The following is a 16,400-nucleotide window of genomic DNA, read 5'->3' as shown; positions in this document are numbered from 1 at the left end:
TGCTGGGAAGTACAGTGACTCACTCCTTCTCTCTGTCGCTCTCCTTCTCGATTGTCTCGATTGTTTCCTTCTCTCACTTTATGGTCCTTGTGAGTGTGATTTATGGTTGAAGTTAAAGTTAGCAGGTGGCACAAGCTACTCACCAGGGTTGGTTAGAGAGCTGTTAGCTAAACAGCGCCTGTAAAAAATATGCACACACCCCAACTTTTAAAAAATATTTTATTGTTTTAAAGCCTGGATTAAATAAGTGTTCTTTCACAGATTAACAGAAAGGGGGGGGGGGGGGGGGATTGTGATTACAAAACACACCCAGCCCCAGCTTTATTTGAATAGCTTTTAATATATGTAAAAACCTTTTTAGTGAGAAAAAACAAAAACAAAACTATTTTTTTTTTTAGTGGCCAGAATGCAGAAGTTTCATTGGTATTGTTTTTTGTAATTTGACCATCTGAGCACAGCACACATTGTTCTCTTCATTCTGTTTCTATCAAAATTTTCCAGGCTGATGCCATTGCTGTCACCCTCTGCATAGTGCATACTTTAAAGCACATAAAACATTTTACTCCAAATTAAAGAAATGTCCTTTTAAATGTAGATTCTCCTTCATTCAGTCGCTCAGTAATGACAACAGGCTTTAACCCCCAACACAAGTCAATGTTACTGTTATGTTCACAAATACTGCTACAACAACAGCAGCAACACTCAATAACTTGTTGTCTCATGTAATTTCCTGACCTGTCAATCAGTTTGGGAGTAGTAGCAGATATATACATTTGTCCTGATTGTTGGTGGTACACTTTTATTTACATTTTGTGTCACAGATTGTAGTCTCTTAAAAGAGAGGCTGGTATTAAAACTGGCCTTTGTGTGTGTGTTTGTATTGAAATCACCAGTATGAAAAATCCTACAGCCTTCAGTGTTGGCATAAAACCTCTAGCCAGACGCTTATCAATAATAAAATATTGATGTTAATATTGTAAATCTGCTCTCGAAGACCATCTGCCACAAGCCGTATTTCTTTCTTTTCTCGTCTCTGAATAGTACACCTGACACAATTCATACTGTATGTTTTGTTTTTTTCAAAAACACCTGCTTCCATTTTTTCCTTTCCTCGTGCTCTCTCTCATCCTCTCGCTCTCACCCTCCTTCCTTCCTGCACACTTTCTCCCGTCATGACCTCTGCCCTACTCTCACTTTCACACCATTTCTCTGGCTCTTTTCGGGGACGCTTGTCATTTTCCTTGTGGTTTTCTCACGCCAGCGCAGGATATGAAAGGATTGTTTCGTGTTTACGGGAGAATGGGAATGAGGGGGGGATGGAAACAGAGAGAGGAGAGGAGAGGTGAGGGGGGAAGAAGGAGAGAATGGGGTTGATATTTGTAGATATTGGAGTTTTGTTTGGGCATTGCTCACTTTAAGTTCATTGTGACGGAGAAGTAGTGAGAGGAAATGGGGAGTGAGAATAGATCGATTGTGTTTCTTTTTTACTGGATAGACACATTGATATGGTTGTGAAAGGTGCAGTAGAAGATTAAGAGAGTTGGGTGGAGGGGTTGATTTGAATTATTCAAAACACAGTGATGTTGATGTTCTACCAGATTGACCACAGTTGATTGAGATGTTTTTGAAAGTCAACATGTTTGAAACAGAAGAAGAAAACTGACTAAAGAATAAGACTGACGTTACTCCATATTTTTCTCATTGTCAAGAAATCCCAACGATGTGTTAGTCCGCATCTCTCCTCAATTTCTGACTTCTGACTGTGGCCCTAATCATCTTGTGGCTCCAATCTTAAAAAAACGTGTCACAAATATGTAGTTTCATTTTCAAAATTAATCAAGTCATTTTCTGAAACAGCTGGGCACTGTGATTTTTAGCAAATGTTACTCAGTCAGGAGTAAAAATTACATTTGTTGGGAACTATTTTCAGTGGCGGATTAATACACGTTAATGAAGCATAAGTGAATATTTCCAGCAGCAGCATAGTGTCTAAATGAACTACAGTGACCATGTTTATGGTAATAAAAGACCATGTCACCCAGTGCAACATTGTGGCTCAGAGATGTGTTTATAAGGGTTATTGGGCAAGAATGGAGCTCTGTGGCACAGAAAAATAAGCTAAATCAGGTTTTGGTCTTTCTGTGGGAAAAATATTATATATTTCCAGCTTGAAAACCTACAATCAGACTCCCTTTCTTTTAGTTTTTGTTTTATAATCAAATTAATTAGTCCAACAGTGAGTGTACGGGGCACACTGCATTCATCAGTCTCCTTCCTTTTTTGTGGAGTTTTCACCAAAACACATCTCACAAGCTAAATGTAATCATCTGACAGTCCAGAAAAACAAAAAAAACTTGTACAGATGGAAATGTAATTTGGCTGGACACTTAATAATCAGTCCTGCACAGACATCAGTCAGTGATAATTAGCTGTATATCATGATTTTGAATTATATTTATCGCAGCTTGCCACTAGTCCTTGAATGATTATTATATATATGATATTTTGCAACAAAAAAAGGGAGGAAAAATTTCATGTGATTTCAGGGGCTAAAACATTTCCAGAACAGCAGAATACACAGGGACACATTTTACAGCTTCATGTAGCTGCAGGAAACCATTAAAAAACAAATTGTACAAGACATACAGTAATCCTTGTTCAGGTTCTTCCTGAAAACAAGGAGGGGACTGTTGTGAAAATGTTGCAGCTTAGGTGGAACTCATAGTATTCATATCAACTGATCGGGAACATTTAAAAAGAAAGCAGTATTTACAGTAATTGTGAAAATGAAAGTTAAAGGCATATGGAGAAGGAAAAGCTCAAGTAATTTTGGTGTCAATTTAGAACTGGTCTAGCAACACGATAGCTTTTCTCATTTTTCACAGTTTCACAATGTTTTTCATGCAATTATATTTTGGAAAGTCCAAAACACTCTATGTCTAATTCAAGATTTGCAATCGGATACCACAAAGTTTTACTGTTGGTGAATTTTTCAGTGCAGGGATGATGAGGAGAAACACACCCATACACACAAAGTCTATGCAGAAGTTGTGATGAATGGGCAGTCTGTACTCCAACAGTCATACATTGAGCTCCATTTTTAGTATGTGTGTGTGTGTGTAAGGAGGAAATGTGCATAGTAAAAGGAGCGCTTTGATGATAGATGGAGGAGATTGTACATTTTTCTTTCCCACGATCAATCAGCAACACTCACAGCCATCTGAAAGCTTGAATATTAACTTTTTTTTCTGTCGGTATCTCCATCCTTCCGGCTTTCTCCCTTTCTGTCTTCCAAATTTCCTCCTCCTCCTCCTCTCACCTTATCCCTTTCTCGCTGTCCTCCCCTTTTGTGTTTCTTTGATCTTAATCCTTTCTCACACTCCTTCTCTCCCTGTTTCCTCCCTCCCTGTCTCTTACCACACTCATTTCTGTTTCTCTCTTTCTAAAATACTTCCTGCTTCTTGATTCTCTCAGTATTGTTTCTTGTGTGTGTGTGTCTGTGTGTGTGTTTGTACCTACAAGTTTGTGTGGGAACTCAGCTGTGCAAGTTTTTTATTTTTTTAAATTTTTTTAGGTGCGTCTGTATGTCTGTGTGTGGGAACAGAGACATGTCTTTATTTGCTCGGTGTTGACTGTGTTTTTCAGCATTATGTTTGTGTGTCTGTGTGTGAGAACTGTTTATTAGGAACAGTTTTCCTGTTTTGATGTTGACAAACTTACAGACAGACAGATTCCTATCTGCTGCTTTGTCTCCTACTTTATGGCTGTTTGAGTCTTGAGCAGGTATTGTGTGTGTGTCTTTGTGTATGTGTGTGTGCATTTTAGAGTCTGTGTTTGTGTGTGCACATTCAGTTTTTCCGGGTATCTATGAACACATAGGTGTGTGTGTTTATGTATTGCTCTGTGTGTGTGTGTGTGTGTGTGTGTGTGTGTGTGTGTGTGTGCCAGAGAAAAAAAGAAGGGGGAGAACAAAAAAAAAAGATTGGAGACAAACAAAGCTTGAAACAAAACTTTCCTCAGTCTGAACAAACCCCACAACAGGAAGCGCTGTGTGAATGACACGGCCATATTAGGAGCCAGGAAGCGAAGGTGATGGAGTCTCCGTGGTGACAGGGTTCCCAAGACCTGGTCACCACGGCAACAGGGGTCAAACCCTGTTCATGGCTCTCTCACGAGAAAGGCAGAGGTCGACATTTGTACAGGACAGCAGGAACTGTGTGTGTAAAGTTTTGTAATGTAATACTCCTGTGTGAATGCCACTCAGAGGAGCCGGTATGATTCAAACTCTCCATTTTATCTCTATCTGGGGGAAAACAGATGTTCAAAATGCTAGAAAGATGTCCAAAAAAGGAAAAACGACTCTATTTTTAAGCTCAAGCTGTGTTTTTTAATAATCCTGTGGAGTTTTGAGAGGAGGATGGTAGAGATTCATTAATGTTTTATAAGGCTCAGGATTTAGAGCAGGTCATCCAATGATCACAAGGTTGGTCGGTCGATCCCCGGCTCCTCCTGTCCACACACAGAACTGTTCAAGAGCAAAACACTAAAGCCCAACTGCTCCCAATGGCCAATCCAATGCACTGCATGTCAGCTTTGCCACTACACGTGTAAGAGTGTATGTTTGGGTGAATGAAAGGCCCATTTTAAAGCACTTTGGAATAAAACCAGTTAAAACAATTAGTCAATTGGTCGTTCAATAGAAAATTAATCAGCAACTATTTTGATAATGAATAAATTGTTCTTTGGATTTCTTTTCATTTGCAATTTTCAGGCATTTGATAGAGTAAACAATAAATTGATTAATAAAAAATAAGCAACAGATTAGTCTGTAATGAAAATAGTTGCAGCACTGGGGCCAGAAATGGACATTCCTGGCATCATTCACTCGCAGACAGATGACGCATTTTGTTGTAAATAATACTGAACTCATTTAAAGTGACATCATATTTTCATAATTAAGCAGGTTGGCATTTTTTCTTACTGCCAGCAGTGTTCAGTGCACCTCGAATCAAGTGGGTGATTTAAGATGGAGGCAGCTGTTACAGAAGTGTTGCAATAATATCCGTTTCTATATAATCAAAGCTAAGAGGGGTTTTCCCCTGCGACTGTACCTTGAGTTTGGGTGGGAGGTTGTGGTGAAAAGGCATGTTAGGTTCTGCCCAAATGTCAGTAACCACCTGCAGTTTACTTGGTCTGTTTAGAAAAACATGGTGAAAAATTTCCAAAAGTGCACCAGTATGTAACCTCGGTTAAAACCCAATTAACTTGCTGCCACCTGCAGCTACACCACAGCACAAGACGTTGTAATCTATTTGTTTTGCATGAAGGCTTTTAATTTGCATTCATAAAAACACTAACAAGCCAACAACACTCCTGTTAGTCTCAGTCTCACCCTTTTGCAGAAATCGATCCCTGTTAAGCTCCTTTCTCTCTCAACATGTTCCTTGTTTCTCTCTACCGTCAACTATCGAATAAAGGCAAAAATGCAGAAAAAAAAATCTTGAAGCCACACATTAAAGTTGGCATAAGTTGTGAAGGGGGGGCAGGTATTTTTGAATCAGACACATATGAAACGGCCCATCTCTGTACACCTGCCCCCATATGTGGGCTGTCGAAAAATTAGACAAGCAGAGAAAACTAGTTTTAAACTTGTTGCAGCTCTAGACTCTATAAACTGTACTTTAAAAGAAAGTCCTGCCATAGAATAACACGTGATTCATCAGCAGCTGTAAAACATGGAAATCACCAGGACTGGAACAGGGAGGTTTTCACATGACAGCAGCATTTAGCAGATAAACAAACTCCTCCAACAAACTTCCAGCTGCACCAAGATTTTCCTGAATTTACTTAATCAAATGAGCTTCAGTCTCATTCTGCTGTCTGTCAAGAACCAGTCAAAGTCTTCTTCTTTATGCACTTCCTCAGTCAGTAGGTAATCTATCCAGACTGAGTCACACCTCAGACTGTTGTCAGTAACTGCTCCGACTCAGAGTGCTTTTAATGGATCTGTGTAGGAGGTTGGGGACATTTTCCGTCATTAACTCTTAATAATTTGATATCACGGCACTCAGATATTGATGTTTGTCTCATTGAAGACACCTGTTTGAAAAATATGAAAGTGGATTATAAATTAATAACAGCCTAATGTCCTCTCAATCAAATTAGCCACCATCAACTCTGCTTTCTTCCCTCCCTATTGTTCACTGAGGAATTAAATATCAGTGGCATCTCCCTCGTATTGATCTCCATTTTCCAGTAGTCAACATCTCTATTGTCTCACTTTTTTTTGAGATGACTACAGATTTAATAAGAGAGAACAAGAAGGGATTATGGCTTTTAGAAACTTTTTTCACTGGTCCAGAGTGAGACAAACTACCTTTTTAGAAAGAAAAAATTAAAATACATACAAAATACAAAATTACAGTATCACTTGGAACTCTGTTTTTTGCTGTCAGGATGTGGTTTGGTCAGTTAAAATCTAAATTCTCTTAGTAAAATTTGTAAAATGTCACGTGCAATAGACTTGCCAATCCATCTTAAAGTTTGCAAAGTCTCCCAAACTTTGAGCAGATCTATTGATTGTTCTTTGTGCCAACACTGGCTGGCATACACTCAAATTGCCGGCAGAGACGTTAAAAAAGAGAGATGGGACAGATCCGTGAGTTGATATTCTCATTGTCTGCTTCACTGTGTGTCTCTGGGGTAGGACAGATAGTGTGGCAGCCAAATGACATTTAATGTATTTCTGGGGAGCAACATTAAGTTCCCAGTGGGACCACGATAAAGTTTTGATTTAATTATTTGTGATTCAGCTGACTTCACTTAACTTACTCTTGTTCTTCTTCCTCTCAGTAGCAGCTCAGTCAAATCACCGCTCTGTGTCCCAGGGCGTAGTCTAATGCTATTTTGGCAATGATAATGCAAGGGCGTGTGATGATTTTTTATTATGTGATGATTGATTTATTAATGTGAAAACACACCTTGAGATATGGCTTTTGTAATAAACAATACAATAGAAATACAGCTTTATTTTCAATGTGAGTAATGTAATTATGAGTTCTATGGACAAGAACAGACTAGGAACTATCTTGGCAAATTAACCTCCGGCAATGAGATTAATTTATAATTTAGGCTGTAAAATATTCTCTTAGAGGGGAAAATGATCAAGGTGTTTGTGGTGTTTCACAAATACATGTAGTTAAGTTAAAAACTGTAAACTTGTTGGCACCGTTAATAAATTTGCAACCCTCAGCAGATGCAGCTGGATTAGCTTCTTTTTCTCCTATCTTCATGGTGAATTTTCAGAATAGATTAAAAGGTCATTAACAGAGTTTTTCAGGTTTTTGCTCAAGCCGCAATCGCTATAGTTTAGATGCAGATCAGGTTTTCCAACTGTCAGAAAACAAATCCCTGCAGGACACCTGGCCTTGAGGAAAAAAAAAAGGGCTGAATAGGCAGCATGTGGGATTTCAGTCAGTGAAAACAGTTTGGAGGTAAAACAAACTCCCAAAGTTTGCACAATGAAAGATAAGGCAAACAGTTTGTCAAAGAAGTGAGATATTGTGCGCTGTAGATTTGACTCAACAGCTTTGATAAAGACCAGATGATTAACCTTCTGCTCACCCTCAAACTTGAATCCCTCTGTGTAAGGAGCAGGTGAAAGTCCTTATGGACACAGCATCAAAGCCGGACACTGACTAGCTGATGACTCACTCTTCTAATTCAAATTAAACCTGCTGATTTTGGAGCAGTTCTGTTAGTAAATGCTTCACACTGTCCTGATTGGAAACATGTTACAGTCAAATCCATGTCCAGCTGTGATATTTTTATTAGATTCAGTGCAAAACTTTGTTTAGAAATGATAAATTTCTGAATTATATGAAATATAATAAACAGGATTTGAATTTCAGTGATACTGGACCCTCGAAAAGCAGATTTCAGAAATGTGTCCCATTTCACAGGAATTCATCCATGCTCCCGTAAGTTACATAATAAGAAGTCCTGGCCTGAGAATTCATTCTTATCACATGAATTTGCAAAAACATGTTTTTTTACTAAACAGATGCATGAAACTCAGTATAATACTTCACAAATTCTTATTCTGGGGTTGTAAAAGATGCATATATTGTCAGATGATATTGGAAAATGAATATTAAAATGTGTATGTTTTTAATTATTCAACGCATTTTGTAAATGTTAGATAATTTCTGTCTTTATAAAATAGTACTCTCATTTACTGGAGTTGTAATTTCAGGTTATGTGTGTGTGTGTGAGATGGAAAGAGAGAGGGAAAATGGTAAGAAAAGGACTTGGAGAGTGACAGGCAGCAGTTTGTGTGTGTGTATGATGGTTTAAATGGTGTATCTGTTGGTTTTATTAGAAGTTAATAAAGAACTGGTTTTGTTGGCGATGGGCTGCGTGTGTCTGGTTTGCAAGGTGATGTCTGATATTATTAACAGGTATTGAAAGCAGATGTCCCGTACAGTGTACAGTTGGCATTTCCATTATGTTGCTGCATCCTGTGTGTGTGGCACAAAGTTATTTCCATCCTAATTTGAGACCTTGTCGTGCGACGTGTCTGTGTGTTTCTGTACATGTCTGCATGTCAGTCTTCAACTTCCACCTGGTTTCCGACTATGGAAAGTCAAGGCACACAATAATTAAACACATGCTCAGGAACAAGGTCACATGCACATGCAAGGTGTGGGTACAGCTCACGTCCACTCCTTTAAATTCAGGAAATGTATATTTTTTTAAATTTAAAATACTCAAAGACTTGGCATTAGGAGAGAAAAAGAAAAAAAATCCTTCTTCTGCTTTTGCTATTAGCCGGCACGACTTTCAGTTACTTTTTATGAGCTGCTGCTTTCAAGTTTGAGTTGGATGAAGTTTACTTAAGTACCAGAAATCAGAAATGACACCAAAGTAACAGCAAGACTTTTCAAAAGAAGCACAACAAACATATTTCTTCTTGACAGATAAAACACTGTCTGTGCTTTTTCTGTTGTGTCTGTTGCTCACAAAAGCCTGAGAAACTTGATCACTGGGTCGTCACTCTCCTTGCTCATTTTCCCCTCGTTTACCGGTACAGAGGAATTAATGTTGCGGCCCTTTGTGCGATAATCCAGAGTGAACGTTCACAGAGACGCTCAGTAGACCTGAGATGAGTCCTCCTGTCACGCGCTGTTGCAACTTGCCTTGGCTTTTACCTTTTGTGTCGGTTTTAACAGGAAAGGTGTTGGAAAAAGTCATCCGCAGGTCAGCTCTTTGGTAACTGAGGTGACAAAACAAACACAGCAGCCAATTTATGCTGCTGTATATTTTCACTTACATTGGTATCACATGTGGCTGAAAATGTTGTTATATTATACTTTATGCACTAATTAACATCACAGCCATTTACATTCAATTAACCAGGCAGTCATCATTATGAAGTTGTTACTTTGACATTGGTAGAATATATAAATAAAGTAATATTTCATGGTTATTGTTGTTGTTTCACATGTGTTGAAATCTTATGTAAAATCACTTGATTTTTGGCTTCATAAAGGCTTAAAAAATATTCAGTTTAATTCAAACTAATTACATAGCAACAGTGATTCTTGCACCAACAAATAGGATGTTACTTGCACCCCCTGGTGGAAGACGGTAAAACTTCAGGGTCAAATCTGACGTGTTTATTGTTCATCTCTCAGCATCTTCTCAAAACGTGCCCTAAAATCCTTAAACTACCCACACTGGTAGTGAATATTCTCTCTATCTGTCTGCATACCTGTCTATAACTTGTACCTGTCTGTGTGTGTGTCTCCAGGTCTTCCAGAGCAGTACTACAGCTTGACGTGGTTCCTCAGTCCGGTCCTCGGCCTCATGTTCACCCCTCTGATCGGCTCGGCCAGTGACCGCTGCACTCTGCGATGGGGCAGGCGGAGACCATTCATCCTGGCTCTCTGTATAGGAACACTGATCGGAGTGGCGCTGTTTCTGAATGGATCACTGATAGGTGAGCGGATATGTGACAATCAGTATTTTTGTCATTTATGTTTTGTTAAAGTGTGTGTGTGACAGACTGAATTTTTTTTTTATGTGACTAAAAGAGGATAAACTTCAATGTCTTTTCTTTTAAGAATCATAAATCGCTTTGACTATTTATTGCTGATCACAAGCAGGAGGCTCTTTTCCTTTTTAGCCCTGTTTTTAGATGATTCCTCTGCCTGCTGTGTGAAGCTGTTGCGTCCTTTTCAATTTGTGACATGACTTCTAGTCACATGTGTAAAGTGCTAAGTCTAAAAGCATGAAGGTGTCATCAAAACTGCTCTAATGACAAAACAATTATACATTCTGTACAATCCCATGACGCCTCATGACTGAGTTTATTTCGGTTAGTCAAGTCACCTAATTTCGTCATCATTTTCATACTAATGAGAATGTCAGAGATTTAACTTGAAGCCAAATTGTGAAAACTTACTTGTAGATTTTCATTGTTAAGAACTTTTTACTTAATTTTCATAAATTAAACCTCCAAAAACAACACCTGATTTGTGCAAAATGACTTGAAGGACTCACAGTCAACAAAAGAAAAACTGCAAAGCAGCTTTGTGGAATCTCAACTGCTTAAAACTCAAAACTAAAAGTGCAAATAGATATTAATTATCTGACACTGAAATATGTCCCCTCTGTTTTTGATTTTGTACCATCTGCTCAGCGTTGTTCGCTAAACCACTTGGGAGTATCACGGCCCCAGCGGGAAAACAAACCCTAAACTCTGACAATTTGAGCGCTCTTCATTTACCCACCATGCACTTTTTTTTCCTTTACTGGAAGCAGCGGAGCATCACTTTCGGAAAGCTCCGCCTCACACTGATGGTCGTGTCCTTTTGCGGAGACTGATGCTGCTCACAGTCAAGCCCTCTGCTTATTACATCACTAAGATGTCATTCCAAGGTCATATGCATCCAATCAAACATATTGATCAGCTGCCGATCGTGCTGCACAGATATTGATCTCTATCAACGTAATTCCGGTTGTAATGTCATTAACCATGTGTTGCAAGTGCACATGTAAACAGACATGGGTTTTATGTCATCTGTGCGTCAAACATCTAAACTGACTGATGTTGCAGATGTTTTTCCTTTTTTCCCTTCCTGTGAACAAACAAATTATACTATATATATATAATTATACTATATTATAATAGACACTTAGGCTGCAATGTAGGAATGATAAAAAGCAATTAAGATGCAAAAAAACTGGAAGTAAGTTTATGTCATCGGTAATATTTTCTTCACTACTCTCCCTGGTTCTACTGTAATTTTTTGTCCCAGTTCCCAACCTCAATCAATACTGAAGGGCATATTGGCCAAAATTGAGGCAATGGATGTTAAATAGAGGCTGTATGTTGTACAAGTAAAATAAGCACTTAAAATAATTGCAAACATCCCTGGGGACTTTAACGACTAAATGCACCATGACTCAACAGAGAAGATAGGAAATTTGATTTGTGCTGAGCTGACGTTAAGTCTGGGTTAAGCCAAGTCGAGCTGTGTTTAATCTCTATTAATCTATTACTTTGTTGGTTTGTTTTGCTTGTTTTGTCCATATTGTCAGAAAATTGTTAATTTCTGGCACCCCAAGATGACAAAACAAAGGGAAACAGCAAATCCACAAAAGCAAAAGTGGCAACAAATGTTTGGCATTTTTGGTTGATAAATGGCTAAATCTATCAAATTATCTAAGTGATTGTCTATGTAAATAATAGATCAATCAAATCATTGTTTTGGCACTACTAACAAGGCACAGTTCAACATCGCCCCATGAGTGACAACATGCTGCTTTTAACGTGAAAAATTTGCAACTAGGTTTTACTCAGGTGAATCTGATTGAGTTTGTAAAAGATACTGACTTTGAAACTCATGAAAACACATACACTCAATTTCAAGCCATTTAATTCAGCTTTGAAACATTTCAACTGATTTATCTAATAATCTAATAATCTACACACTGTTGTCAAATCAGATCAGATCAAATTAGTTTGAATTGAATCTCTGATTTTCTTTTCAGATTATTATTTGTAATAGTAAAAATTTTTCGATCCACTTTTTAACTCTTATAATGTCCTGTGTGTCAATGCAGGAAAGAAAAATGGAATCACAATTACAATCACAATACAAACTGGGGCTCTAAACGTCTCTAAATAGAACAAAGTGAAATGAATCGTCAAAGGAGTTATAAATAACAAGAACAAGTGCTGTGTGAACTGTTTTCTGTCAGCAGATTTTATTCAGTTCTATTCAATTCTATTCTATACTGTTCCACCTTCTATTCTTCTGCAGAGACGTTGGCACTCGGGTCGTTTAGGGGCACTGAGTGTGTGTGTGTGTGTGTTTGTGTGCGTGTCTGTGAGCACCTTGCCAGCGGGGTTGACATGGGAAAAAACCAGTGACCTGTATCTGTGTGAGAGGTACAAAAAAAAGAAAGAGAGGAGAGAGAAAATGTGTGTATGTTTCCATGGAAATATGTATATGATTGTGTGTGAAAAACACCGGGTGACATGGGAAATATGTGGTAACCTGTATATGAGTGTGTTAGTGTGTGTGTATGTGTGTTGACATGGGAACACAGGAGCAGGCAGTTCACAGGGAAATGCTTCCTGTTTGCTTCCCCATTTCCACCAATCACATTTCACTTCCTGTCTGCTTGGCTAGTGAGTAGTGCCGCTCCATTGTCCCACACACACACACACACACACAGTTGCTCCTTCTATGAACATTTGTTTCCTCGACATTAATGGATTTCAGTTTGTGAAGTCATGCTGCGTCAGACTACCTATGATATCACACACACACACACACACACACTTATACACAGACTAATGAAGCTTTCCCATGTCACCCTGTCTCGTTCACACACATTCATTCAGTCTCTCTCTCGAACGCACAGATGTTGAGCAGCTTGAGGGGAAGATGAATGGTCACATATGTAATGAGACACACAAGGTCACACACATCATGCAAAGCAGTATGGGAAATGTGCAGTGACCTAGTTGTGTGTGTGTTTGTGTGTGTGTATGTATTTGTGTTGCACGGCTGTAACTCACTAATCAGCTATTGATCACATGTGCAGCTCTGACCTGGGTTACATCAGCACCAGATGTTTGTGCCTGGATGTAGAGAGATTGAGATTATAGTCTCTAGTTTAATATTCATCTGTCATGGAACATTTACATGTATTTATTCTTATTTCATGTGTGTTTTATATCACTATTAATAATTTTCTTTTAATATTTATTGCCTTTTTTTATGATCATTACATCAAAAACACATAAAAATGTGTGTATATTAGAAATGGCTTAACTTGGTCTTTAGGTCAATTTTAAAGAGCTGTTTTATCCAGATAACAAAAAATATATTTTCTCAGTAAGCCCCGTCAGTGAAGGAAGAAATCTCAGAAATAGAAACATCTATTATAGATTTATAGATTTTATTTATAGAGACTCTTACAGGTAAGTTAGAATATATGTTTGCTTTTGTAATTTGGGTGAACTTACCCTTTATAAACTAAATATCTGTCACAGTATTATAAGATAAAAAAAAAACAGAAACACAAATATCTTGTTACATGCTGCGCCGCTGTTGGTTTCATATACTAATAAAAACAAACTCCATCTCTGTCTTTCTCTGTCAGGTCTGTCGCTGGGTGACGAGCAGGGGAGCCAGCCAATAGGAATCGTTCTTACTGTGCTGGGAGTGGTAGTGTTGGACTTCTGCGCAGACGCAACAGAGGGACCAATCAGAGCTTACCTGTTAGACGTGGCGGACGCAGAGGACCAAGACATGGCGCTCAACATCCATGCAGCCTCAGCGGGTACAACTAATATCTGACACACACACACAGAAATATTACAGGAACTAAACATGGCAAAGGTTTAATGCACAGAAATATACTCGCTGTCATGAAACACTGTAATATTTTGAGTTTTTAGGAGAGATCTTTTGTATAAGTTTTTAGCTTCCTACCTCTCCTGCACAAACATTCATTAACTTAAAATTCATGTTTAGCTGTGAATATGTAGGTAAAAGTGTGTTTTTAGAAATCTTAATGTCATGTGCTATATAAATAAAGGTTATTATTATTATTACTAGTAGTATTATTACATATCAAGTCTACATAAAAATGTACAAACAAATAATTAAAGATGTAAATTCATTGTCACGTCAATGATAAACTGATTTACATCTAAACGTTAAAACAAATCGTTCACCAGGCTTGACTCACACATTTGACTCATACATATCATGCCTCATGCCCCTTGTGTCCATCTACATGTTTAAACCTCTCCATGTGTCTGTGTGTTTAGGTCTTGGCGGTGCAGTCGGCTACGCTCTCGGAGGTCTAGACTGGACACACACCTTCCTGGGAGCAGCCTTCAAGTCTCAGGAACAGATCCTGTTCTTCTTCGCCGCCATCCTCTTCTCTGTGTCTGTGGTGTTGCATCTGCTCAGTATCGAGGAGCAGCAATACTCGCCCCATCACGACAGGCTGGACCAGGTACGGCGTGTGTGTTTACTGTAAAATCTTAGTTATAAAAACTTGTTCACAGCATGACTTTTGTCACAAAACACATTCCTCTTGGTCTCTTCTTTGTAGGAGACTCCAGATCCCAACCACCCTCAACCTTCTGCCAACGGCCGGGCCGGACTTCTCGCTCCCAAGCTGGAAATGATCGGAGAGGATGAAACGATGGACAGCTATGAACTGTATGACCCCTATGGAGACGACCAGTCAGAGCGCGGGGACATGGACTTCCTAGAGGTGGAGCTCGTGAGAAGTAAGTTCAAGAGTCTCGTCTATTTTTCTGTGGTTTTTTTTGAAATTTTGAATTATATTTATCACTGTGTATGATGATCATATCTGGTAGTCCTGTGTTTCCGAAGCATGCAAGATTTTCCTTTCCTTAGTATTCAGACAGACAGTATTCCTTAGTATTTAACTAGATTTTATCACAGCTTTGTTAGGTTTAGTAAGCCTAATTTAGTCGTCTTAGGCAGTTAGTCTTTATTTACCCAAGTAACAAAACAATAAAAATCATGATGAATTATTAGTTAAAAAGCTTTGTGCTAGTGAGATTTAAAAACCTCAAACAGGCAAACAGGCATAAATGGCAGAAATATAATAATGACAAACAATACTTTTGAGTTCATTTACTTAATTTAGGAAATTTCCTAATAAAAAAGATATATAATTGTTATCTTATGTCTTTTTCTCTGTTTCTGTCCCTCCTTGTAAAACAGACAGTGTTATGATGGCTCATCTATATCAGTGATTTTCAGCCATATGACTTAAAGATTAATAGTCTGCAGCTTTTTATTTCCAGATTTTATTCCATCTGGCAGTTTAATTATTAGCTTTCTTTTTTTAGTTTATTCATGAGTTAAAATTTCTGTCATCTCTCTTAAAAAGTTCTGGTCATGAAATGACAGATGCCACTCTAGTTGCCCTTTTCTCTTCTTCTTCTTGTTCATCCTTTTTCTCTGAATTCCTCATATCTAAACTTGTTACCCCTCTCGTCCTCTCTCTCCAGGTAAAAGTGACAGTGTTCTCGCAATGGCAGACGCAACCCTTGACCACCTAGACCACGATGCGTTGTTCCTGTGCCACATCGAGCCGTCCATCTTCACTGACCGCCTCTCACCCTATCACCACTCACCTCCTACGACCGCTTCCTTCTTCAATGCCAATCGCACCACCCCCCCTCCCCGGCTGGCCAACATCAGACGCAGCAGCAGCACAGGAAGTCAAGATCTGCTCCGCCCCCAAAACGGCAACCACCAAACACACGCTTCCACCACCAAGATTTCCCGCCTCTCTGCATTCTTACAGGAAATGGAGAATGACGAGGGACAGGAGGCGTTGCTGAACAATCAACTCAATGAGCAGCGGACGCTGAATGGGCGGCTGTTGGCCGGTGTAAATGCTGATAGAGATGGCACCAACGCTAACAGGCTGAGCGCTAAAGGACAGGCTCATCGTGCTGGCATGGTCAAAGGTCAGCGTTTTCATGTTATAATATATGTAATGCTTAATCATATATTAAATTAACATAATGAAATTAAGAAATTGATATTGTTATTGAAATATGTACAGTATTCTCCTTATTGCTATTTTAAATGCTATTATTGTAGACACTTTTTTGTATTTAATGTCCTTTTTGAAGATTAAGGAATCTAAATGATTACAGAAATGCCATTGAAATATTTAAAGGAATAGTTCCACAATTAGGGCTAAGTCACCTTCAGGCTAGCTGCTTCCGTAAGTTTCCAGTCTTTGTGCTAAGCTAAGCTAACCAGCTGCTACCTCCAGCTATATATTTATTGCTCACTACAGACATGAGAGCCATATCGATC

The 16,400-nt window shown here is 38.7% G+C and overlaps 1 protein-coding gene across 2 annotated transcripts in view; it reads left to right on the top strand.

Moving 5' to 3' along the window:
* The window catches only part of LOC122969473 (solute carrier family 45 member 4), a 61,158-nt gene that overhangs the window by 37,060 nt on the left and 7,698 nt on the right, over positions 1–16,400 (top strand). For both annotated transcript variants that reach the window (XM_044335158.1, XM_044335160.1), the window contains exons 4-8: positions 9,812–10,000; positions 13,681–13,860; positions 14,354–14,544; positions 14,644–14,824; positions 15,578–16,042. In XM_044335158.1, coding sequence (XP_044191093.1) covers positions 9,812–10,000; positions 13,681–13,860; positions 14,354–14,544; positions 14,644–14,824; positions 15,578–16,042 — 1,206 coding nt within the window. The remainder of the gene's footprint in view (positions 1–9,811; positions 10,001–13,680; positions 13,861–14,353; positions 14,545–14,643; positions 14,825–15,577; positions 16,043–16,400) is intronic.

Source organism: Thunnus albacares, chromosome 19 (assembly GCF_914725855.1).
Source record: "Thunnus albacares chromosome 19, fThuAlb1.1, whole genome shotgun sequence".
In the NCBI taxonomy this organism is placed as follows: domain Eukaryota; kingdom Metazoa; phylum Chordata; class Actinopteri; order Scombriformes; family Scombridae; genus Thunnus; species Thunnus albacares.
Note: the sequence above shows the minus strand (reverse complement) of the source record. Positions and strands in the feature narration are given on the sequence as shown.